Consider the following 27,346-nt stretch of genomic DNA (forward strand, 5'->3'; position numbering starts at 1 on the left):
ATATTCTATTTACACACCAAACTTTACACTTTTAATCCTATTTATTTTCTGTTTAAACACCAACCTTTACACTTTAATCTTATTTATATTCTATTTACACACCAAACTTTACACTATTAATCCTATTTATATTCTGTTTACACACCAAACGTAACATTTTTAATCCTATTTATATTCTGTTTACACACCAAACTTTACACTTTTAATCCTATTTATATTCTATTTACACACCAAACTTTACACTTTTAATCCTATTTATTTTCTGTTTACACACCAACCTTTACACTTTAATCCTATTTATATTCTGTTTACACACCAAACTTTACACTATTAATCTTATTTATATTCTGTTTACACACCAAACTTTACACTTTTAATCCTATTTATTTTCTGTTTACACACCAAACTTTACACTTTTAATCCTATTTATATTCTATTTACACACCAAACTTTACACTTTTAATCCTATTTATTTTCTGTTTTCACACCAACCTTTACACTTTAATCCTATTTATATTCTGTTTACACACCAAACTTTACACTTTTAATCCTATTTATATTCTGTTTACACACCAAACTTTACACTTTTAATCCTATTTATATTCTATTTACACACCAAACTTTACACTTTTAATCCTATTTATTTTCTGTTTAAACACCAACCTTTACACTTTAATCTTATTTATATTCTATTTACACACCAAACTTTACACTATTAATCCTATTTATATTCTGTTTACACACGAAACGTAACATTTTTAATCCTATTTATATTCTGTTTACACACCAAACTTTACACTTTTAATCCTATTTATATTCTATTTACACACCAAACTTTACACTTTTAATCCTATTTATTTTCTGTTTACACACCAACCTTTACACTTTAATCCTATTTATATTCTGTTTACACACCAAACTTTACACTATTAATCTTATTTATATTCTGTTTACACACCAAACTTTACACTTTTAATCCTATTTATTTTCTGTTTACAGCCCAAACGTTACCCTTTTAATTCTATTTATATTATGTTTACACAACACACTTAACACTTTAATCCTATTTATATTTTGTTTACACTTTTAATCCTATTTATATTCGTTTAAACACCAACTTTACACTTTTAGTCCTATTTATATTCGTTTACACACCAAACACTAGCGTTTTATTCACAAACACACCAGACCTTTTTATTCACAGTGTATTCTAATTAACCGTAAACTTCAGTATTATTCCAGTGCATGTTGGCTTATTGGTTTGTTTAAATATAATTTTCTTAATCGTACGTTACAGTAGTTTATTCCAATAACCACGGAGGTAATGTGTTTTAGCTCTCTGTTAACAACAATACCTTTAGTAGAAACCTTTGCCCTTCACTTTAGAGCCACTGCACGTGTGTGTGTGTGTGTGTGTGTGTGTGTGTGTGTGTGTGTGTGTGTGTGTGTGTGTGTAAATGCCACAGCAGCAGCAGTGTGTGACCTTGTCAGGAGCGCGTGAGGAACTCAAACAAACAGCGCGTTATGTTTGACTCCTCCAGCTCGCCATAGCGGCTGCGCGCCCCTCTCCTCCCGCACACCAATGAAAAAGCACGAATTGTCTGTTTTCCCCCAAAGTGTCCTCCATCTTCCAGAAACACACACACAGACACCACTACAACCAGCAGCAGCAGCTCCTCATCCATGCATTAGCCGAGCTGCACACATGTGTGTCGGCTGCAGGAGAGACCAACACGGAGGAGACAAAAAACCATCATGGCGACCACCTTCAGGTCTCAGACTCTCAGCAAAGATGATGTCAACTACAGGATGCATTTCCGCATGATCAACGAGCAGCAGGTGGAGGACATCACCATCCAGTTCTTCTACAAACCGCACACCATCAGCCTGCTGACCGTCACCGTGCTCAGCCTCATGTACTTCGCCTTTACGCGGTAAGAGTGAGCGTGTGTGTGTGTGACGCACAAAAAGTGTGAATCTGCAGCGTCACGTGATCACTTTCACTAGCTTACTTTCATCAGGATTGATGTGTTTGTTGATCTGAGGTCAGCCGTTATGCTTGTGTTCACGAGAATAACGAATTTGCGCATTTAAAATGCACAGTTCTGCACTTCCGGGGAAAACAAACATAAATATTGATGACGTCATCCTGCACGGCTATGTAAAAAGACAGCGTCATTGCTTGTGGTACAGCTGATTTCTTGAAGTAAACAAGCATAAACAGAATGATCTTGACTTTCTTGAATCCTTAAAGGGGTAGTTCACCCAAAACTCATTTTTTTGTCATGGTTTACTCACCCTTCACGTGTCACAACCCTTCATTGTTTTGTCTCTTTAAATGCAAATGAGCTGCTGCTCTCTTTTTCAGAAGTGGGCGGAGCCATGCACAATTAAAATTAATTTATGGGAAGACAAACATAAATATTGATGATGTCATCCTTTCAATTGGTGACATACACATTTTTTTATTTGATGATATGCTTTGTAAAAATACAGCATCATTGGCAGTGCAAAATAATATATAATATTACTATATTGATATATTTAAACTATTTTCAAACTATTGTGTTCCTTTAAAGAGATAGTTCTCCCAAAACCGAATATTTTAATGGTTTACTCACACTTTACTAGAAACAAATTTTCATTTTTGTGTCTCTTTAAATGCAAATGAGCTGCTGCTCTCCTACCCTTTTCAGAAGTGGGCGGAGCCTTTACAGCATCTGCTTTTGTTACTGCAGAAACCACAATAAAGACTGCAACGTCACATGATCACGTTCACTGGCTCTGTAAAAAATTTCTACTGGGAAAACAAACATTGATGACATCGTCCTCCACTAAGTCACATACAACAGTTTTTTTTGTAAAAACACATCGACATTAACGAAAGAATATTGACTCAATATTATAGGACTTGTCATAATTACCGAGAGAATATTAACTTATTATATGACACGTCGTCATTAGTGAAAGAATATTGACTTATTATTATATGACACTTCGTCATTAGCGAAAGAATATTGACTTATTATTATATGACACTTCGTCATTAGCGAAAGAATATTGACATTATTATATGACACGTCGTCATTAGCGAAAGAATATTGACTTATTATTATATGACACTTCGTCATTAGCGAAAGAATATTGACATTATTATATGACACGTCGTCATTAGCGAAAGAATATTGACTTATTATTATATGACACGTTGTCATTAGTGAAAGAATATTGACTTATTATTATATGACACGTCGTCATTAGTGAAAGAATATTGACTTATTATTATATGACACGTCGTCATTAGTGAAAGAATATTGACTTATTATTATATGACACGTCGTCATTAGCGAAAGAATATTGACATTATTATTATGACACGTCGTCATTAGCGAAAGAATATTGACTTATTATTATATGACACATCGTCATTAGCGAAAGAATATTGTCTTATTATTATGACATGTCGACATTAACAAAAGAATATTGACTTATTATATGACACATCGTCATTAGCAAAAGAATATTGTCTTATTATTATATGACGCGTCCTCAGTAACGAAAGAATATTGACCTATTTTTATATGAAACATCGACATTAACAAAATAATATTGACTTATTATTATATGACACGTCGACATAAAGGAAAGTATATTGACTTATTATTATATGACTCGTCGTCATTGACGAAAGAATATTGACATATTATTGTATAACACGTCATTATTAGCGAAAGTATATTAACTTATATGACACATCGTCACTAACGAAAGTATATTGACTTAATATATGACACATCGACATTAACAAAAGAATATTGACTTATTATTATATGACACGTCAACATTAACAAAAGAATATTGACATATTATTGTATGACACGTCATTATTAGCGATATTATATTGACTTATATGACACATCGTCACTAACGAAGGTATATTGACTTAATATATGACACATCGACATTAACAAAAGAAAATTGACTTATTGTATGACACGTCATTATTAGCAAAAGAATATTGACTCGTTATATTACACATCGTTATTACCAAAAGTATATTGACTTGTTATTAAATGATACGTCATCATTAACAGAAGAATACTGACTAATTATATGACACATCATCATTAATAAAAGTATATTGACTTATTATTATGTGACAAGTTGTCATCAACAAAAAAAATATTGACTTATTATTATGACATGTCATTATTAGCAAAAGAATATTGATTTATTATTATATGACACGTCTTTATTAGCGAAAGAATATTGACTTATTATTTAACACATCGTCATTAACATAAGTATATTGACTTATTAATTGACACGTCGTCATTAACGAAAGAATATTGACTTATTATGACAGCTCGTCATTAACGAAAGTATATTGACTTATTATTATATGACACGTCGTAATAAGCAAAAGAATATTGACTTATCATTATGACGTGTCATCATTAATGAAAGAATATTGACATTATTATATGACACATCAACATTAACATGTTACTAATGCCAGATATTATTATATTTATTTACTTAAACTGTACTTAAAGTCTTTTGTTCCCCTTAAAGGGATAATTCAGCCATAGCAAAAAATTACTTGTCACAAACCTTCATTTTTTTGTGTCTCTTTAAATGCAAATGAAATGAGCATCACATCTGCTCCCCTCCCCTTTACAGATGTGGGAGGAGCCTTTACATCCTTAGCTTCTGTTACTTCAGAAACCACAACAAACACCGTATCTGCATACTGCTTAAACCCTAATCAGTTGACATGGTTTTCTGAGCACACAGAAAACAGACTGTGAGGTCACATGTCATGCGAAACAGAGCCAACAACACATCACTCACTCAAATTAATTATTTAAATTGTGGATACCGAGACATGTTCTTTCCGGGAACAAAACTCAAGACTACAGTGGGGGTGTTATTGATATACAGAGACTTCTTGCAGATCTCTTTCATGCCTAAACAACAATGTTATGCATTAAAGGGAGCGGAAAGAGTAAAAAACATTATCAGGACTGGGAGACATGATAAATATCTCATGTCACAATACAAGTGTTATGTCCTAAAATTGATATTTATGTTTATATCACATTATAGTACCATTCTTGTAAATTCAATCAATTAATAGTTTATTTACTCTCACCGGCCACTTTATTAGGTACACCTGTCAAACTGTTTGTTTTTCTAATCAGCCAATCACATGGCAGCAACTCAATGCATTTAGGCATGTAGACATGGTCAAGACGATCTGCTGCAGTTCAAACTGAGCATCAAAATGGGGAAGAAAGGGGATTTAAGTGACTTTAAACATTGCATGGTTTTTGCTGCCAGACGAGCTGCTCTGAGTATTTGAGAAACTGCTGATCTACTGGGATTTTCACGCACAACCATTTCTAGGGTATACAGAGAATAGTCAGACAAAGAGGAAATATCCAGTGAGCGGCAGTTCTGTGGGCGCAAATGCCTTGTTGATGCCAGAGGTCAGAGGAGAATGGCCAGACTGGTTCCTTCTGATAGAAAGGCAACAGTAACTCAAATAAGCACTCGTTACAACCGAGCTCTGCAGAAGAGCATCTCTGAACACACAACACGTCCAACCTTGAGGCGGATGGGCTACAGCAGCAGAAGACCTAAGAACAGGAAACTGAGGTTACAATTCACAGAGACTCACCAAAACTGGACAATAGAAGATTGGAGAAACGTTGCCTGCTCTGATGAGTCTCCATTTCTGCTGACACATTCGGATGCTCAGGTCAGAATTTGGCCTCAACAACATGAAAGCATGGATCCAATCCTGCCTTGTGTCAGCGGTTCAGGCTGGTGGTGGTGGTGTAATGGTGTGGGGGAGATTTTCTTGGCACACTTTGGGCTCATTAGTACCAACTGAGCATCGTGTCAACGCCACAGCCTACCTGAGTATTGCTGCTGACCATGTCCATCCCTTTATGAGCACAGTGTCTCCATCTTCTGATGGCTACTTCCAGCAGGATAACACACCATGTCATAAAGCGTGAATCATCTCAGACTGGTTTCTTGAACATGACAATGAGTTCACTGTACTCAAATGGCCTCCACAGTCACCAGACTCAATCCAATAGAGCACTTTTGGGATGTGGTGGAGCGGGAGATTGGCATCATGGATGTGCAGCCGACAAATCTGCAGCAACTGTGTGATGCTATCATGTCAATATGGAGCAAAACCTCTGAGGAATATTTCCAGTAGCTTGTTGAATCTCTGCCACAAAGGATTAAGGCAGTTCTGAAGGCAAAAGCGGGTCCAAACTGATACAAGTAAGGTGTACCTAATAAAGTGGCCAGTGAGTGAAATATTGAGCACATTTAAATTATTATTTCTGTTTTACATTTTAAAGTATATAATCAGAAATGTCCTTATTCATATGTGATCCTATCTGTCACTTTATTTATCTTAAGGGCAAATATTAATGAAGAATTTGGAAAAATATAACATAAATATTCATTTAATCAATTTCTTTTCGAATTAGTCCCATTATTAATCAGGGTTCGCCACAGCGGAATGAACCGCCAACTTGTCCAGCATATGTTCTAATGCAGCAGATGCCACTCCAGCTGCAACCCATCACTGGGAAACACCCATACCCACTCATTTACACACACACACACTCATACACTACAGCCAATTTAGTTAATCAATTCCCCTATAGGCATTTGTTTGGACTGTGGGGGAAACCTGAGCACCTGGAGGAAACCCACACCAACCTGGGGAGAACATGCAAACTCCACACTGAACCGCCAACTGACCCAGCCAAGGCTCAAACCAGCGACCTTCTTGCTGTGAGGTGATGGTGCTAACTACAGTGCTTATTCACAGTGTCTTATCTAAATTTAGAATTTTAAACTCCGCCTCTGCAAGCTTGCATAAAGGCCCGCCTACAATTTTAATAGCCACGCCCACATTTCAGCATCCAATCAGCGTCATGTTCCTGCCCTACAGTTTTATTTTCCGCTGTCTGTCACAATATGAAACTACTTTCACTTTAGAGGGACTTTTTTTTTGCGACGGGATGATTAAAGGGAAAATTCTTGACACATTTAGCCGGGGGGGGGGGAAGCAGAAGTGCTAATATCAGTTCTCAACTGTACCGGAAATATTCTCTGTGTAGTAAATCTCTCCTGAATGTTCAAATATTCACGTGTTTGTTCTGTCGGCAACACTGTGGCTCAGTGGTGTTGCAATGTGGCCTCACAATAAGAAGGTCGCTGGTTCAAGTGATGACTGGGTCAGTTGGTGTTTCTGTGTGGAGTTTGCATGTTCTCCCCGTGTTGGTGTGGGTTTCCTCCGGTTGCTCCAGTTTCCCCCAGAGTCCAAACACATGTGCTATAGGGGAATTGATCAACTAAACTGGAGTGTTTGTGTGAATGAGTAGGTATGGGTGTTTCCCAGTACTGGGTTGCAGCTGGAAGTGCATTCGCTGTGTAAAACATATGCTGGAAAAGTTGACGGTTCATTCCGCTGTGGTGATCTCTGATAAATGAGGGGACTGTTTGTTCTGTGACTGCATTGAGTTGTTTGACACATCAAACTGTGTACATTTGCTCACGTGTGTTTGTTGTTTGTGTGTCTGTGTGAGTTGTTTTACGGTGTTTCTGTGTGTTTGTTCTGTTTTTATACTCTGTGTTTGTGTTTTGTTTGTTTCTGTGTGTGTGTGTGTGTGTGTGTGTGTGTGTGTGTGTGTGTGTGTGTGTGTGTGTGTGTGTGTGTATATAAGTGTGTGTGGTTTGTTGTAGCCCTTTGTGTGTTTGTTGTGTTTGTGTTGGGTATGTAAGTTAGTTTTTTTGCGTGTATGTCTTAAGTGTGTGTGTGTGTGTGTGTTTGTGTGTGTATTATAGCACTTTGTGTGTGTTTATTGTGTTTATCTGTTGCGTGTGTGTGTGTGTGTGTGTGTGTGTGTGTGTGTGTGTGTCTGTCTCTTCACTTTAAATGTATGTGTGTTTGTTGTGTTTATCTGTTGCGTGTGTTTGTTGTGTTTCTTTGTTGTGTGTGTGTGTGTGTGTGTGTGTGTGTGTGTTCTAGCAGTGTATGTGTGTGTTTGTTGTGTGTGTTTGTTTTGTGTGTGTGTGTGTGTGTGTGTCTTCACTTTGTGTGTATGTGTGTGTGTATTATAGCACTTTGTGTGTGTTTGTTGTGTTTATCTGTTGTGTGTGTGTGTGTGTGTGTGCCTTCACTGTGTTTGTGTATAACATTTTTTTGTTTGTTTGTGTGTGTGTTGTAGCACTGTGTGTGTTTGTTGTGTTTCTCTGTTTTGTGTGTGTGTGTGTAATTTTTTTTAGTTTGTGTGTGTTTCACTGTGTGTGTGTGTGTGTGTGTGTGTGTGTGTCTGTCTGTCTCTGTGTGTGAGTCTTTACTTTGAATGTGTGTGTGTGTGTATTATTGCACTTTGTGTGTGTTTGTTGTGTTTCTCTATTGTGTGTGTGTGTGTGTGTGTGTTGTATCACTTAGTGTATTTGTTGTGTTTCTTTGTTGTGTGTGTGTGTGTGTAAGTATGTAAGATTTTTTAGTTTGTGTGTGTGTGTGTTGTAGCACTGTGTGTGTGTGTTTGTTGTGTTTCTTTTGAGTGTGTGTGTTAGATTTTTTTAGTTAGTGTGTTTCACTGTGTGTGCGTGTGTGTGTGTGTGTGTGTGTGTGTGTGTGTCCACTATGAGTTGTGTTGTGTGTGTGTGTTTGTCTCTTCACTGTGTGTGGGTTGTGTGTGTGTAGTTTTGTGTTTCTGTGTGTTCTGTTGTTGCACTTTCTATGTGTGTGTTTGTGTTTATGTCAGTGTGTGTTTTTCTTTCACTGTGTGTGTGTGTGTGTGTGTGTGTGTGTGTGTGTGTGTGTGTGTGTGTGTGTGTGTGTGTGTGTGTGTGTGTAAAAAATGTATACATGCACGTGTCAACACCAAAGCTCCAGAAATGTGAATGTGTTAACTTATTAAGCTCATGAAGAGTGTGACAGTTCCAGCACACCGGCTCTTCGTCAGATATCGGCTCTTTATGCATATGAGTGTGCGACTGTATGTGTGTGCGCATATGTGTGTAGTGAACTCTGAGCGTGTGGTGCAGTAGAAACAGGAAGTGTGTGTGTTCTGGTGTGTGTTTATAGTCTGACCGCATGTTTCCTGTGTAGAGATGACGGAGACCCTGACAGTAACCTGCGGGTGGGCCTGATCCTGCTCGTCTCCTTCTTCCTGGTCATCAGTGTTCTGGCTTTCCCAAACGGTGAGAGGATCTCTCACATTCACTAATACAGCTTCAGCAGAGGACAGAATTATACTAATAAAGTGACTGTCACTTTAAATTTAAATGAGATTGTGCTCTTTTCAGAAGAGGGCGGAGCTACAAACGCCTGTGTGTCAGCATAGTGGCAATTCAAAGACAAGACTAACTGTGTCTGTGTCTTTCAGGTCCGTTCACCAGGCCTCATCCAGCAATATGGAGAATAGTGTTCGGTGAGTCAATCAGAGCATCCTGAAGATTCACCAGGATAATAAATGAGGATTTCATATGATGAGTTGCTGAAGTGTGTGTGTCTGTGTGCGCATGTGTGTGTATGTTGAACAGGTCTGAGCGTTCTCTACTTCCTCTTCCTGGTGTTCATCATCTTCCTGAACTGGGATCAGGTGAAGGCTCTGATGTTCTGGCTGGATCCAAACCTGCGCTACGCCAAACGAGAAGCAGACGTCATGGTCAGCACACACACACACACACACACACACACACACACACACACACACACTGCTGTATTACTGAAGGAGGAGTCATACACTGGTCAAGAACAGGAGAATGTCACCTTCTGCAGAGAGATTGTAGACAGAAATTATATAAAATCATATTAAAACTATTTAGAATGTATATCTTGTTTCACAAATAAAAGATATTTAATTTAATTATTAATATTATTACTGGTCCAAAAAATTTGTTAAAGTTTTAAAAATGTTATCAATGTATTTTGAATGATGAATATGTATTATCGGGTAATATGTGTTTATTTCATTCTGTTTCTAAAAATAATTTAGTTTTATTCTATATATATGTTGGTGTATACAATAACACAATGTTTATTAGATAGTGTAGGCTCATCCTGATTGGCTGATTGTGATCATGTAACTGTGTGCTGTGATTGGCAGGAGTATGCAGTGAACTGTCATGTGATCACATGGGAGCGAATCCTGAGTCACTTCGACATCTTCGCATTCAGTCATTTCTGGGGCTGGGGGATGAAGGCTCTGCTGATCCGCAGCTACGGCCTGTGCTGGACTATCAGCATCACCTGGGAGCTCACTGAGGTAAAGCTGCTCACATTGCATCCGAATCACATTGCGTCTAAATCACATCACAACCGAATGTTGTCCAAATCACAATCACATCGTATCACATTGGAATCACATTGGAATCACATCACATCCAAATCTTGTTAGAATCACATCACAGCCACAATCACATTGAAATTATACCCACAATTAGACCTGGATCACATCACACACATTGTCACATCCACATCTGAATCACAGCCACAATCACATGCACATCACATCCACATCACACCCATAATTACATCCACATTGCATCCACATCAGAATAACACCCACAATCACATCTGAATCACATCCACAATTACATGCACATCACATCCACATCACACCCATAATTACATCCACATTGCATCCACATCAGAAAAACACCCACAATCACATCTGAATCACATCCACAATTACATGCACATCACATCCACATCACACCCATAATTACATCCACATTGCATCCACATCAGAATAACACCCACAATCACATCTGAATCACATCCACAATTACATGCACATCACATCCGAAGCACACCACATCATATTCGAATCGCACCACATCCAAATCACATCACACTCGAATCACATCGCATCCGAATCGCATCATCCACATCACAACCACATCAACATCACAATCACATCCAAATTCCAATCACGTCCACATTATAATCACACCCACAATCAAATCCACATCACATCCACATACAAAGCGCACATCACATCTAAAGCACACATCACATCTGAAGCACACATCACATCCAAATCCCATCATCCACATTCCACATCACATCAGATTCTGATCACATCCAAATCGCATCACATATCAATCACATCCAAATCACACCCACAATCACATTCACAGTAGCATCAGAATCGCATCACATATCAATCACATTCACATTCCACATAACCTCTGAATCACATCACATCCGAATAGCATCACATCACAATTACATCCAAATCACACCCACAATCACATCCACGATCACATGCGAAGCACATCACATTCTAATCACATCCGAATCACATCACAACCGAATCCCATCCCACCACAATTACATCCAAATCACACCCACAATCACATCTGAAGCACATCACATCCAAATCACACCCACAATCACATCTGAAGCACATCACATCCAAATCACACCACATCACATCCGAATTATATCACATCCGAAAAGTATCACACCACAAGTCCCATCCGAATCACACCTGAATTACACGCGTATCACAAAAATAGCATCCAAATCATACCTACAATCACATCCAAATCACACCCACAATCACATATGAAGCACATCATATCCAAATCATATCTAAATCCCACCCACAACCACATCTGAAGTACATCACATTCAAATCACACCACATCACATCCATATCACACTACATCAAATCCAAATTGCATCACATCAGAATCACACCCACACTCACAACCGAATCACACCCACAATCACATCTGGACCACATCACATTCTAATCACATTGAATCTGAATCGCATTACATACAGATCACAATCATTCGCATTCCACATCACATCCGAATCACACCCACAATCACATTCTAATAACACCACACCCGAAGTGGATCACAATCACATCTACATATCAGTCACATCCACATTCCACATCACTTCTGAATTAGATCCAAATCACATCACATCTGAATCACATCACACCACAATCGCATCCAAATCACAGCCACACCCACAATCACATCCAAATCATATCCACAATAGCATCCACAATAGCATCCGAAGCACGTTACAGTCTAATCACACTACGTCACAGCCGAATCGCATCACACCACGTCACAGCCAAATGACATCACACCACAATCACATCTAAATCACTCCTACACACACAATCACATCCGAATCACATCCACGTCAAATACACATTATTTTTATTGTCTTATTTAACTTATTCAAATTTTAATTGTCTCATTTGGGTTTCATTTACAGGGCAGTATTTTTTGCTTGACTAGAAAATTATTTAAGAATCTTTAGATATTTGGACTGGAAATGAGACAAAAGAATCAAAGTGTTTTTTGCTGTGTATGGTGTATAATAATGATAATAATAATAACGCTGGTGTGTGTTGTCTCCATGCAGCTGTTCTTCATGCATCTTCTTCCTAATTTTGCGGAGTGCTGGTGGGATCAGGTGATTCTGGACATCCTGCTGTGTAACGGAGGGGGAATCTGGCTAGGCATGACCGTCTGCCGCTTCCTGGAGATGCGCACATACCACTGGGCCAGTATTAAGTACGTGCGTGTGTGTCTGTTTGTGTGTTTTTATGAGTGGGAGTAGTTTTTTTTTTTGTGTGTGTGTGTATATGTTTGTTTTTGTGTGTTGAGTGTGTTTGCTTGTGTTTTTGTGCGTGTATTTTTGTGTGCATGTTTTGTGTTAGTAGGTTGGTGTGTTTGTGTCTGTGTGTGTGTTTTAGTTTTTTGTGTGTATGCATGAGAGCTTGTGTGTGTTTGCATTCCAGTGTGTGCGTCAATGTGTATGTGATTGTGTGTCCTTTTTACTGTTGTTTCTGTGTGTGTGTGTGTGTGTGTGTGTGTGTGTGTGTGTGTGTGTGTGTGTGTGTGTGTGTGTGTGTGTGTGTGTGTGTGTGTGTGTGTGTGTGTGTGTGTGTGTGTGTGTGTGTGTGTGTGTGTGTGTGTGTGTGTGTGTGTGTGTGTGTCTTTTTGCTTTTGTTTGTGACCTGACTTTGTGTTGTTTTTTGCGCATGTACCTTGTATTCCTCATGGTATGGAGTCCAACTGCTGACCTTGTGGGGACATTTTTAGACAGAATTAAGTTAGTATTTTGAAAATGTGTGTGTGTGTGTGTGTGCAGAGACATTCACAGCACTACAGGGAAGATCAAGCGAGCGGTTCTTCAGTTCACTCCGGCCAGCTGGACATATGTGCGCTGGCTCGACCCGAAGTCCTCTCTGCAGAGGGTGATGGGAGTTTACCTGTTCATGATTATCTGGCAGGTCAGTCCCACACACACCTACTTTTCGTGTTTCTGTGTGTGTGTGTTTGTGTGTCTCCTCTCAGACTGAAGCTCCGCCCCTTGAGCTCGTCTCCATGGCAATGAATGCCCCTCTTTGCTCCCTATTGAGGGCCCTTGAAATCCTCATTGTGTGTCTTTGAGAAGGAGATCAGGCTTTATTTCTCACTGAACACACTCCATCTGCACTCAACACGCACTCATTCTCCACATTCACTGCATTTATTGCTGTTTTGGGGGGAGATTATTTGCATCTTATTTATTCATTTAGCAGAAGCTTTTATCAAAAACCAGATGGATTAAATAAACTTAATTAAGTCAAAAAAACTGAATGGCTAGGATTGTGCATGTGTGATATGAACCTAATTAATTATTTTAAGTTTAATTTTGCTGTTTTGAATAAAATGTAGTTATTTTAATAAAATGTGTAATCTTGAATATTTTATTTAATTTTTCATATTCGCTTAAATTCACTTTTATTGATTTAATTTTCAATCAAATATTTAATTAAACGTGAATCTAATTAATTGAGTTTCATATTTAAATTGTATTTAACTTGAATTTAAATTAGTTAAATTTAATACTATAATTAATTTATTAAATGAATTTTAAGCACAATTCAGTACAATTAATTTTAATTTACTTGGATTTAATCTAATTTTATTTCATATTTTAATTTAATTTAATTTAGGGTCTAATTAAATTAACCAAATATAACATTTTTAATTCATTTTTTCAAATACTAGCCATTTTAATTTATTGACTTAACATTAAATTTTTTATTAAATATTAAATTTATGTTTAACTTGAATTAAAACTAATATTATTTCATATTTAAATTTTTTACTAAGTGTAATTTCTTTTATTAACTATTTTAATAATTTTATCATTTATTAATACAGTTATTTTTTACAAAATGTTTGATGTTTAATGATCAAACATCATTAAACATTAGTCGCTTTGGATAAAAGCGTCTGCTAAATGACTAAATGTAAAATGTAAATGTAATGACATTTCTTTTAAGTATTTTTTCAGTGATTTTATTTTGACTTTAATGACTTTACAGTTAATTTTAGTCTAATTTAATTTAAATTAAACTAATTAATATTTTAAGCTTTGTATCTTGTTCAATCTTTCTGTGTGTGTGTTTTCCAGCTGACGGAGCTCAACACTTTCTTCCTGAAGCACATCTTTGTTTTCCCGGCATGCCACGCTCTCAGCTGGTGCAGGATCCTGTTCATCGGCATTATCACTGCTCCAACTGTTCGGTACGGGACAATAATCCACACACTTAAAACAAACACTCATTTACTAAAGTATATATAAAACACCATGCCATTCATAACCCATTTTACCTTCAAAATATGATGAATTTTAGAGTAAAACGTAAAATTTATGTCAAATAAAAAGAGAGTAAAACCATTTTTTTTATTTATACACAATTTTATTTTTATTAAATTATTTTTATTTATAAGCTATGGGTGTTTTTGATATGCATTTTAAATATATATATTAATATATCACGCAGTTTTTTTTCAGTATCTCAGGCTCATACATTTAAACTAAATTTTTTAATTAATGAATAAAATATTTTTTTTAACTTTTTTTATTATTTTTTTAATTAATATTATTTTACTTATAAGCTGATTCATGAGCTGATGAAAAACTAATAATTAATATTAAAATTGAACTATTGAATTATTTGTATGAGCCTGAGATGAAAATACAGTATAAACCATATAAATAAAACACTTAAAGCTTTCATTTATCTTTCATTTTACCTTCAAAATGTGATGTATTTTAGTGTAAACGTAACATTTATGTAAAATAAAATATAAAATAGAGTAAAGCTAGTTTTATCTGTTCTTTTACATTCATTTTGAATACAGTTAAAGTCAGAATTATTCGCCCCCTTTGAATTTCTTTTTATTTTTTTAAATATTTCCCAAATGATGTTTAACAGAGCAAAGAAATGCTCACAGTATGTCTGATAATGTTTTTTCTTCTGGAGAAAATCTTATTTGTTTTAATTTGGCTAGAATAAAAGCAGTTTTTAATATTTTAAACACCTTTTTAAGGTCAAAATTATTAGCCCCTTTAAGCTATATTGTTATTCGATAGTATACAGAACAAACCATCGTTATACAGTAACTTGCCTAATTACCCTAACCTGCCTAGTTAACCTAATTAACCTAGTTAAGCATTTAAGGATTTTTATGCGTTGATTTGTGATGTCCACTACATTTTTTAATGCATTTTTTTAAATAAAAAAGACATGATTTTAATGATAAATTAAATAAATTTTATTTATATATTTTATTACATTTCTTTATTTTTTAGCTTTTAATTTCTTTGTAATTGTGCATATTTGAGCAGCATGAATTTAATTTCTTACATTTCCAGCATTAGAACAAAATAAATACCTACCAAAAATGCCATATTTGATTACCTGAATATACTAAACAGTATCATTACCCATCAAAAGTGTTGTTCAATTCTACAAATATTAACTTAAAATCTCTGGAAATGTTTTTTTTTACTGAAAAAAACTCTTGTACAGTGTTGTGAAGGCATAATTTGTGACATGAAAAGTGTGCACTCGTGAATTGCTGCGTATTCAGCGTGTGTTTCTGTGTGTTGCAGACAGTATTATGCGTATCTAACAGACACTCAGTGTAAGCGTGTCGGGACTCAGTGCTGGGTGTTTGGGTGAGTTTCAGCATCTTCTCTGCCATTTTCTTCTTTTCTAATTCCAGAACTACATTTTTATTTGCTTATTTATTAGAGTTTAATGTAATTCAGCTTAATTTGATCATTTAATTTAGTGTTGAATAATTTTACTGTAGTTTTACATCAATTAAGTTACCTTTTCACTTTATTGACTTAATGTTTAATTATTAATTCAATATTTTATTTTAATTTGACATGAGTTTAATCAAGTTTCAATTCAGCTTGAATTTAAATAAACTAATTAATAACGTTTAATTTATATTAACTACATTTAATATTAACTTTAAACTAATTGTGTTCAATAAATTGTATTATCTAATTTAAATTTAACCTGTATTTAATCCAATTTAATGTCTTATTCACGTTTAATTTAGTGTGTAATTAAATATTTAATTAAACATTTGTTCATGCTAACAAATTTAAGTGAATTTAACTTTTTCTCTTTATTAATATTTTTTAAACTTTTATTAATAATTTAATTTATTTCATTTTAATATAGAATAACTATAAATTTAATCTAACTTAAATTTAAGCTAATAAAAGTATTTTAATGTTTAATTTAATTAAACTTGGAATTAATCAAATTTAATGTCTTATTAAAACTACTATAAAATTAAACTTTTGACTTAAAGGTTTGCTTTTTAATATTAAATTTAGTTCTAGTTATTTTTTAAGTGGCTTTCCTTAATTATTTTTATTTACATTTATCCTAGCACATTTTAACTTTGGTTCAGGCCCTGATCTGCACGTGTGTGTCTGCAGTGTGTTTTCATCATAATAGCAAACGTTTAACCACAAACCCTGTTTCTCCATCAGCCCTTCGGTGGGCTTCACTTCTGCTCTGTTGTGTCTGATCAATCTGAGATATGCATTGACCCAGATCTGCTTGTCTTCTGCTTAACATCTAGACTTCGTCATCTAGAGCAGTGGTTCTCAACTGGTTTGGCCATGGGACCCACATTTGTACATGGTCATCAAGCCGCGACCCAAATTTTTAGGAACAATAATATATATTTTAAGGAAGTATAATTCATTTGTATTTATTTGTTAACATACAAAAGTAGTGACAGATTAATCATAATAAAATCACCAAGACTTACAAATAAACTATATTTTACTGCTGTCATTTAACAAAACGTATTAAATTATAGAAATAATACACAATAAAAACGTCAAATACTGTAAACAGTGCTTACCATTAACTAAACTGAACTGTTTATAAAACATTAACACTGATCCTGTTGATCATAAGCATTTTTATAGTAATCACCAGTTATTTGCTCTTCTGCTTTTGTCTGGGCTTCCTTGGCCTGTGCTACACTGTGAGCACAGTAAGATGCGCGGAGTGCCTATACTTGTTTTAAGAAGATGTTCGGCACTTTTGTGATGCCCTCAGCTATTGGAGTCGTCTTTGAAAATAGTCCACATGTTTGTCCTTGCAACTGGGATGTTTGGTTTCTAAATGTCGTTTTAATTTAGACGGTGTCATGCTCTCTTGTGAGAGCACCTCACTACATATAACACATTGAGGTTTTAAGCCTTTTTTTGTCGTCCATACATGTAAATCCACACTTTACATATTCGGGGTTGTACTTGCGCTGAAATTTCACATATCAAACAGTACGGTTGTCGCACACGCATTTCAAAATAAAAGTCCGATATTAGCAAAATAAGTTACAAATTTTTGATCACACACTCCACGACCCACTGAAAATGTTCCCGTGACCCACTTTTGGGTCGTGACCCACCAGTTGAGAAACTCTGATCTAGACTATGTCATTTAGTTTTTATCATCATCTAGATTCTGTTGCACACTGAAGATCTGATAATTTTTTTTTCTCCCTGCAGTGCAATAGCCTTTCTGGAGGCGCTGGCGTGTATTAAATTTGGACAAGATTTATTTTCCAAGACGCAGATTCTCTATGTGATCCTGTGGCTTGTGTGTTTGGTGAGTTTCGGTTTTATTTATATATATATATATATATATATATATATATATATATATATATATATATATATATATATATATATATATATATACAAAAAAAAAATTTGGGTTTTTGAGTTATTGCCGTCTATAACTGAATGTGTGTCAGGAATTTTGAAAACAAAACCAACTGAACCGCGCTCATTTCTGGTGCCCCCTGGATGTACAGCGCCCTTAGCATTTGCCTATGGTGCCTATGCCTCGGACCGGCCCTGAGTTGGCTAAGTATTGTAAATACTCGCGCTCACCTCCCTCGTGACAGAGCGCACAGGAGATAAATGACGTCAGTACACAATAACCGGTTATGATTATTACTGAACCGATACCTTATTGTCCGCGTCTGCATCGCGGTGCACCGAAGAAACGATTAATTTTGACACCCCTAATACATATATATATATATATATATATATATACATATACATACATGCATGCATACATACATACATATATATGTATATATATATATATATGTATGTATATATGTATATATATATATATATATATATATATATATATATATATATATATATATATGTATATGTATGTATGTATATGTATATATATATATATGTATATATATATATATGTATGTGTGTGTGTGTGTGTATATATATATATTGTGTAGTAATTTTTAAGGAACCGCAAACGTGTGTGTATGTGGGGGTGGGGGGGTGGCTTCTGCAGTATGTGGGAGAAAATCATCTAGTAATAGTCTTCTGGGTAAGTATTTAAGTATTAAAGGTTGTAAAATCAAACAATGTGATCTTATTGTTTGTGTGTGTGTGTGTGTGTGTGTGTGTGTGTGTGTGTGTGTGTGTGTGTGTGTGTGTGTGTGTGTGTGTGTGTGTGTGTGTGTGTGTGTGTGTGTGTGTGTGTGTGTGTGTGTGTGTCTTTTGTGATTTTTCCGTAGGCGTTCATCACATTCCTGTGTCTGTATGTGATGGTGTGGTACGCTGAAAACTACGGCCCCCGACAGAAGGTGAGTTACAAACACAAAAGCAGAACAGAGACGTGACAGAGACTCAGACACTTGCTGTTTCTGTCTAAAGGTGTCTATTAGAGTTACAGTGAGGGAAACGAGTATTGAACACATTGTCATGTGTTTTTCCTGGCAATAATATTTCTACAGGAGCTCCTGATATGGAATTGAATCCGATTATGGGAAAAACCCAAACAATACAAACATAAAAATAAAACAAAACAAAACAAATCTGAAAAATGAGTCGTGTGTAATAAGAATGAAATGGCAGAAGGAGAAAGAGCTGAACTACTGAAGTGTATTTACTTTATATAAAAGGCTTTTATTGGTGCTTAAAGACGCCTCTCATATGGAGAATGAAGTCTCATGCATGTGGAGAGTCCCCATCAATACACTAGCTGCGTTTTCACTATTGCGCCTAAAGCGAGCGAGCCAGGGCGAGCCAAGGCCACTCGCGTTTCCACTGTCACTTCCGAGGCCTAATCGGGCCAAATCGGGGATTTCTTGGGGCCAGCGGCCGGCCTTTTTCGGACGCCGAATACCTTGGGCCAAAGAGGGCCAGCCGGGGCTTCGGGGCGGAGTGAAAGGAGAGAAGGGGACAGTTTTCCGATCGTACACAAGTACATGCGCCAAACACATAACAAATAAATAAAAAAGGGAAAGAAAACATCTGGAACAAATTATAGGCTGGGGTCTTTTTTGCATATGATCGCCCCTATGTTTCTCTTTTAAATGTAAGGCTGTTGCATAAAATAATAAAGTAGTTTTAATTTATAAGTGACTTTTCTTTGCTGCATTTCTTTGATGTTTCAATAACGCAAAATAATCTTTACACCATATTAAAGACACAGCAGACAGTAAAGGATTTCAAGAGGTTTCGTCAAGTTTAATAAGTGTGTTTTTGCGTGTTTAGATGCCTTTGAGACCGAGGAAAAGAGGGCTCCCTTCACAGCTCTGTTGATGCCGCGTGGCTTTTGTCTTTTATTTTTTTATTGTTTTTATTTATTTTGGAGATAATACACTAAATGAACACAACAGAAAGACATTAAACTTTACAAATTTCATGTCCACTTTTGTAGGCTCAAAACAATAGAGTCATATCTAGATAAAATAGCCCTATATTGAAATAATTTAAAGAATTAAAAATATCAGATATAATAAAATCACAATAAATAAATAAACCAATATAAAACTAACAAAAGCTATAGCTATAACAATTAGGTACTATATCAAACTGTTTCAAATTTATGTTAAACTTTCATTTTTCAAAAGCCTCTTTAAAAAATTTTTTTAGATATTTCCTAAAAATATAAATAAATAAATAAATAAACACCGGAAAATGTTTTAACTATTATTTATAAAGTATTTGGATACGATGAAATTAATCAAATTATGCAAACAAAGCATTTTGGCGGTGATCGAAAGCAGAAATAGGCAACCTTTTTTTCTGTGCAGCACTTTTTAGACAGGGAAAACTGCAAGTTCAGAATGTGTTCTGTGTCCTCAAACAAGTGTTTATGTTTTTATATGACGTGGTAAAATTAAAAAAGGAAATTTTAAATACATAAAGAGCTTTATTAGTGCTTTGCTGCTGAGCGCAACGAAATATAGGCAATATTTTATTACGTGCTGCTCTTATGTGCTGAAACACTGAACACTTTCCTTTACTTAAGATATAAGCAACATCTTTAAATAAAGGGAATCACCTATGAAGTGTAATAAAGCCTATAGGGGAAAAAATCATGTTTCAGTTCATTTGGGATGAATGTTGGACAGATTCTGTCTAGAGGATGTTATAAAATACATTTTATATCGAGTTATTAACGGAGAATTTGATATATGTGGTGTTATATTATGGATGTGTGCGCTCCCTGCGCTGGGTTCCTCCGTTAGTGGCAAGACCACTGGATTTCGATGCCAATAGTCGGTCGGCGAGTAAATGAATATGATGAATGAAAACACACAGGCATGTGCGTATAGACATGCGTTGTACTGCTGTACAGTAACGTGTCATTTGTTTGTTTTGGTTGTCCTAATTTTAATAGTTTCGTGATGATGTGATGGTGTGCTTTATCTGCATGATTCTCGCTGAAGTGGGCGGTTTGAGTGACGTTCGATTCGGGGGATGTTCTGGGGGCGGGGTTTGCGTGATGTGCTGCGAGCTACTAGCCTGACAGTGGAAACGCGACATGATTTCGGCCTCACTGCTCAACCTCCCGGGCGATTGGCCCGGCCTGGCCCGATATAAGCCCTGGCTCGCACTGGCCTGATAGTGGAAATGCAGCTACTGGGGCATTAGGACCCACAAAAACTGCAGATTGGGTGCCCCCTGCTGGTCTCACTAACACCCCTTCCAGCAGCATCCTAGCTTTCCCATGTGGTCTCCCATCCAGGTACTGGCCTCTGCTTGGCTTTAGTAGACGACCATGTGAGAATTGCAGAGAGCTAGCAGTCGGCACCATGCATTGATGTTTCCTCGTGTTAATCTGGCCGAATGCACACTGAAATATTAAGTGAAGAGTCTGCGACCATTTATAGGGCTATTATTGTTTATTAACGCTGTACAATTAGCATTTAACTTCTTCCAGCTGTTTTATTAGAGTGAAATATCAAATAATGTTAATTTATCTGATCAATTCACAATGTTTATTACGGGGTGTTCATTTAAGTATTAAAGGTTGTAAAATCATACAATCATGTGATCTTATTGTGTGTGTGTGTGTGTGTGTGTGTGTGTGTGTGTGTGTGTGTGTGTGTGTGTGTGTGTGTGTGTGTGTGTGTGTGTGTGTGTGTGTGTGTGTGTGTGTGTGTGTGTGTGTAGAGCTTCTCGGAGTGTGAGGACAGTATTTACAGTGAGGCGGGTGACAGCGTGACCGAATGCAAAGGTAAAACACCATCAGCTTATGGTTACTATTTATGTTTGATCATCTTAAAGGGATGGTTCACCCAAAAAGTGAACATTTAATACACTCAAAGTGGTTTCAAACCTCGATGAGATTTTTTTTCTTGTGCTGATGATCACTATAGAAGATTTTTTTAAAGATAGATGATAACCATTGACTTCCATGTGAAAAGCAAATACTATAGAAGTCAATAGATACAGGTTTCCAACATTTTTCAAAATATCTTCTTTTGAGTTTACCAGAAATAAAACCAAATCTCATAAAAGTTTGAAACAAGTAAAGGAAGAGTAAATGCTGGGTGAGCTGTCCCTTTAATGATGGTTTAGTCATCACCTGTAGACTTCTGGCCTCTAGTGGTGAAACAGCAGAACACACACTAGACTAATAACTAATGTACAGTTGAAAGCAGAAGTTTTCTTACACTGTATAAAAAGGCACATAACCATTAAAACAAGTCAGAGGTATATGTGACTTATTCTCTTTTAGGTAAGTCAGGATGATCAAATGTGTTTCTATTCTGCTTAATAGCAGAGTAATGAGAGAGAGATTGTTTGAGAAATGATTATAACTCTTCTTGAAAGTCAAGTTTACACACAATAAGATTATTCTGCCTCTGGATAAGCTCAGATGATGATGTCAAGGTGTTGGAAGTTTCTGATTGGCTAATTGACAACATTTGAGTTAATGTGAGGCACAACTGTAGAATAGTGTTCAAGGAAAAGCTCAAACACACTGCTTCCTTGTGTGACAACATGGGAAAAGAGTAATGTTTGGAGACATGTCCTGTGCTCTGATGGAGCTAAGATTGAACTGTTTGGCCATAATGACCAGTGTTACATTTGGAGGACAAAGGGGAAAGAGCACAAGTCTAGGAACACCATCCCAACTGTGCAGTATGGGGGCGGCAGCATCATGTTGTGGGGCTGTTTTGCTGCAGGAGGGACTGGTCCACTTCACAGCATAGATGGCATCATGAAGAAAGAACATTATGGAGGAATACTGAAGCAACATCTCAACAAATCAGCCAGGAAATTAAAACTTGACCACAAATGGCTCTTCCAAACAGACCATGACCCTAAGCATACTGCCAAATTAGTTCAAATGTGCTTTAAGGACAACAGATTGAATGTTTTGGAGTGGCCATCACAAAGCCCTGATCTCAATCCTTTAGAAAATTTGTGGGCAGAGTTGAAAAAGCTTGTGCGAGCAAGACAGCCTACAAATCTGACTCAGTTACACCAATTCTGTCAGGAGGAATGGGCCAAAATTCCTGCAAACTATTGTGAGAAGCTTGTGGAAGGAGACCCAAAACATTTGACCAAATCAAAAGCAAAGCTAAAAAATACCAAGGAAATGTGTGTAAACTTTTGACTGTCTAGAAATTAATAGAAAATTCTTTACAAATAATTCTCTCATTATTCTGGCATTTAGCAAATGTAAATCATTCAGATAATCCTAACGGCTCTACAATAGTAAACGTTTAGTGATTTACCATCAGAAATTAAAAAAAAAATAGTTATGTTCCTTTTTTAGAGTGTATGTAAACTTTTGCTTTCAACTGTATATTTAATGATATAATACACACATTGCTGTACAGCAGGGTTATTATAGTGAACTAATTAAATTAAACTGTAAAAACCCTACTTAACAGAATGTATCCCACATTGCATATTTAATTGTTGTAATAACTATAGTGCAGTTGTCGAATTGAAAATGTAAAGACCAATCAAGCATATAGTTTTGACAAATTTATCGACATAATTATTATTTTTGTGTCGTTGAGATGCTAATATATTGTTTTTGATCTTTTTGTGTGTTTAACCTTGTTTTATTCTTCTGTTTTCATTTGACTTATAGCTTTTTCCTTTTACTAACAGTTGTTGTAAGTCAGTAATTTGGCTTTACCGACAAGTAGTTCTTGTAGTTGTTGTTACCATAGCAACTATAGAATCACAATAGTTCATTTACTATAGGTGTTGTTTCCATAGCAACTATAGAATCACCACAACAGATCAATAACTATAGTTGTTGTGTTACCATAGTGACAATAGAGTCACTACAACAGATCAATTACTATAGCTGTTGTTACCATAGCGATGGTAGAGTCACCAAAACAGATCAATTACTATAGTTGTTGTGTTACCATAGTGACAGTAGAATCACAACAGATCAATTACTGTTGCTGTAGTTACCTTAGCAACAATAGAACCACCACAGCAGATCAACTACTATAGTTGTTGTTACCATAGCGACTGTAGTCACCACAACAAATCAATTACTATAGTTTTTGTGTTACCATAGCGACTGTAGTCATCACAACAAATCAATTACTATAGTTGTTGTGTTACCATAGCGACTGTAGTCATCACAACAAATCAATTACTATAGTTGTTGTGTTACCATAGCGACTGTAGTCATCACAACAAATCAATTACTATAGTTGTTGTGTTATCATAGCGACTGTAGTCATCACAACAAATCAATTACTATAGTTGTTGTGTTACCATAGCGACTGTAGAATCACCACAACAGATCAATTACTATAATTGTTGTGTTGCCATAGTGACGGAGTCAATACAACAGATCAAATACTATAGCTGTTGTGTTACCATAGCGACTGTACTCACCACAACAGATCAATTACTATAGTTGTTGTGTTACCATAGTGACAGAGTCAATACAACAGATCAATTACTATAGTTGTTGTGTTACCATAGCGACTGTAGTCATCACAACAAATCAATTACTATAGTTGTTGTGTTACCATAGTGACAGAGTCAATACAACAGATCAATTACTATAGTTGTTGTGTTACCATAGCGACTGTAGTCATCACAACAAATCAATTACTATAGTTGTTGTGTTACCATAGCGACTGTACAATCACCACAACAGATCAATTACTATAATTGTTGTGTTGCCATAGTGACGGAGTCAATACAACAGATCAAATACTATAGCTGTTGTGTTACCATAGCGACTGTACTCACCACAACAGATCAATTACTATAGTTGTTGTGTTACCATAGTGACAGAGTCAATACAACAGATCAATTACTATAGCTGTTGTGTTACCATAGCGACTGTACTCACCACAACAGACCAATTACTATTGCTGTTGTGCAACTATAGAATCACCACAACAGATACTATATTATGCTGTACTTTACTATGGTGTGGTTCTAAAATACTGTACACTAATTAAAGTATATTATAAACAAATTTCGAGAGGCGCACGTGCTTATGATTGATCATGGCTGGTCCCGCATTAGCAGTCACATGATAGACAGATCTCCTTACCTTAACCATCTTCGTCTTGCAGAATTCCCCCATCCTCCCCGACTCCTCCCCCTTTTTTCTAGCTTAAACTGGGGAGCTCCCGAGATCTACCTGAGCTCAGACTCCCCTCTCACATGACAGTAAGGTTAAGGTTCCTCTGAGCTCAGGGCTCTCTCCCATGCCAAACACGCTTTTTATTCATCAATCATCAGCTGAGTGTGAACTCTTGAAACACGACAGCATTGACTGTAAATTACGAATAGTCTTTTTTTCCATGTGGATGATTTATTTTTCTTCATTTTTTATTATTTTATTACGTCATGTGAACAGTTTTTCGTAATGTGCATGCATCAATTCACTGTTTATTTAATGTCATTTCAGGGGAGTTTGAAATAGACAGCACGACTTCCTGTTCCACCAGGAAGCGGAGAGATTCAGGAGACAGCAGGACCATCAATGGCATGGAGAAATGAAGAGCTGGTCTTTATTGAGGAACATTTGCACGTGATTGGCTCCGGCTGGAGGAGCAGCAGTGATGATGATGGTGATGATGAGGGTGAGACGGTCTCAGGTTTGGTCCAATATTTCAGATGTCAGAGCGGCTTCAACACCGCCGACCTGCGAGAGGCAATAGTGTGTGTGTTTGTGTGTGTGTGGTTTTCAGAGACTGGTTAACCAGGTCGGATCCCGAGCAGTGATCTCCAGTAGCATGCGGGACTCGTTAGTGTTGCTGCTCGTTACTGTATGTTATGTCGCCGGTGTATATTACGCATCCCATTTCATGTGTTATTATTCATATCATAATGTGACTGTGATAAAGTCAACATGAGACCAGTGTTTACCCTTTTACTTTCTTGTTTTTGTGAACGTTTTTAAATAAATCAGTGAATAAAGTTGGCATTTTAATCGATCATTAAATGTAAAAGTAATATTTTTTTAATGTTTTACTCCTTTTTTTTTTTTTTTTAAGTCGCTTCTGCTCACCAAGGGTGCGTCAACAAAATAAATAAATTAAATTAATTGTTTTATTAAGATTATAGATTAATTTGTTTGATCAGAAATAACGTAAAAATGTCTTTTTCTTTTTGTTCTTTAAAGGTTTTTAAATGAATAAATTTGGCATTTTAATCGATCATTAAATGTAAAAGTAATAGTTTTTTAAACGTTTTATGTAAATAGTCTCTTCTGCTCACCAAGGTTGCGTTAACAAAATAATAATAAAAAATATTAAAAATTTGACTAAAAATAAAAATGTATTTAGTGGCATGGTGGCTCAGTGGTTAGCACATCAAGAAGGTCACTGGTTCAAGTCCCGACTGGGTCAGCTGGCATTTCAGTGTGGAGTTTGCAAGTTCTCCCTGTGTTGGCGTGGGTTTCCTCTGGGTGCTCCGGTTTCCCCCCACAGTCCAAACACATGCGCTGTAGACCATTTCAGATTGGTTAATTCAGATTAAAGATTAATTTGTTTGATCAGAAAGGATGTAAAAATGTCTTTTTCTTATTCTTTTTGTTCTTTAAATGTTTTTAGATTAATAAATCTGGCATTTTAATCGATCATTCAATGTAAAAGTAAAAGTTTTTAACATGTTTTACGTCGATAGTCTCTTCTGCTCACCAAGGTTGCGTTAACAAAATAAATAATATTAAAAAATTAAACAAAAAATAAAAATGTATATAGTGGCTCAGTGGTTAGCACAGTAAAAAGGTCTCTGGTTCGAGTCTCAGCTGGGTCAGTTGGCGTTTCTGTCTGGAGTTTGCATGTTCTTCCTGTGTTGGCATGTGTTTCCTCCGAGTGCTCCGGTTTCCCCCACAGTCCAAACACATGCGCTATAGAGGAATTGGGTAAGCTTAAATTGATCGTAGTGTATGAGTGTGTGTGGATGTTTCCCAGTGATGGGTTACAGCTGGAAGGGCATCCGCTGTGTAAAACTTATGCTAGGTAAGTTGGCGGTTCATTCCGCTGTGGTGACCCCAGACTAATAAAGGGACTAATCCAAAAAGAAAATGAATTAATTAATTTGTTTGATCAGAAAGGATGTAAAAATGTCTTTTTCTTATTCTTTTTGTTCTTTAAACGTTTTTAAATGAATAAATTTGGCATTTTAATCGATCAATAAATGTAAAGT

General features: G+C 36.2%; 2 protein-coding genes and 1 long non-coding RNA gene across 5 annotated transcripts in view; 2 read left to right on the forward strand and 1 right to left on the reverse strand.

Moving 5' to 3' along the window:
* LOC147833525 (uncharacterized) lies at positions 1 to 1,988 on the reverse strand. 3 transcript variants are annotated; one of them, XR_015512289.2, is made up of 4 exons: positions 1,124 to 1,988; positions 1,012 to 1,083; positions 702 to 926; positions 1 to 647 (listed from the first exon to the last, which is right to left on the reverse strand). It is a non-coding gene; the product is annotated as an uncharacterized LOC147833525 (long non-coding RNA). The 3 variants fall into 3 exon arrangements; XR_015945065.1 differs by having other exon boundaries at positions 280 to 604; XR_015512288.2 differs by lacking the exon at positions 1,012 to 1,083 and having other exon boundaries at positions 188 to 647; positions 702 to 989; positions 1,115 to 1,988.
* Positions 1 to 27,346, forward strand: part of smpd5 (sphingomyelin phosphodiesterase 5) — a 706,732-nt gene that overhangs the window by 449,712 nt on the left and 229,674 nt on the right. The gene's annotated exons all lie outside the window — the stretch shown is intronic.
* Positions 1,614 to 26,149, forward strand: ptdss1a (phosphatidylserine synthase 1a). Its single transcript, NM_200956.1, is given in 13 exon segments — positions 1,614 to 1,934; positions 9,158 to 9,249; positions 9,435 to 9,479; positions 9,592 to 9,716; positions 10,158 to 10,316; positions 12,449 to 12,600; positions 13,181 to 13,322; positions 14,495 to 14,607; positions 15,983 to 16,048; positions 17,918 to 18,017; positions 18,970 to 19,038; positions 21,860 to 21,923; positions 25,602 to 26,149. Coding segments are annotated over 13 exon segments (1,398 nt in total). The 5' UTR covers positions 1,614 to 1,755; the 3' UTR covers positions 25,694 to 26,149.

The sequence above is a fragment of the Danio rerio genome, chromosome 16 (genome assembly GCF_052040795.2).
Source record: "Danio rerio strain M-AB ecotype USA chromosome 16, GRCz13ab, whole genome shotgun sequence".
NCBI classification, from domain to species: Eukaryota; Metazoa; Chordata; class Actinopteri; order Cypriniformes; family Danionidae; genus Danio; species Danio rerio.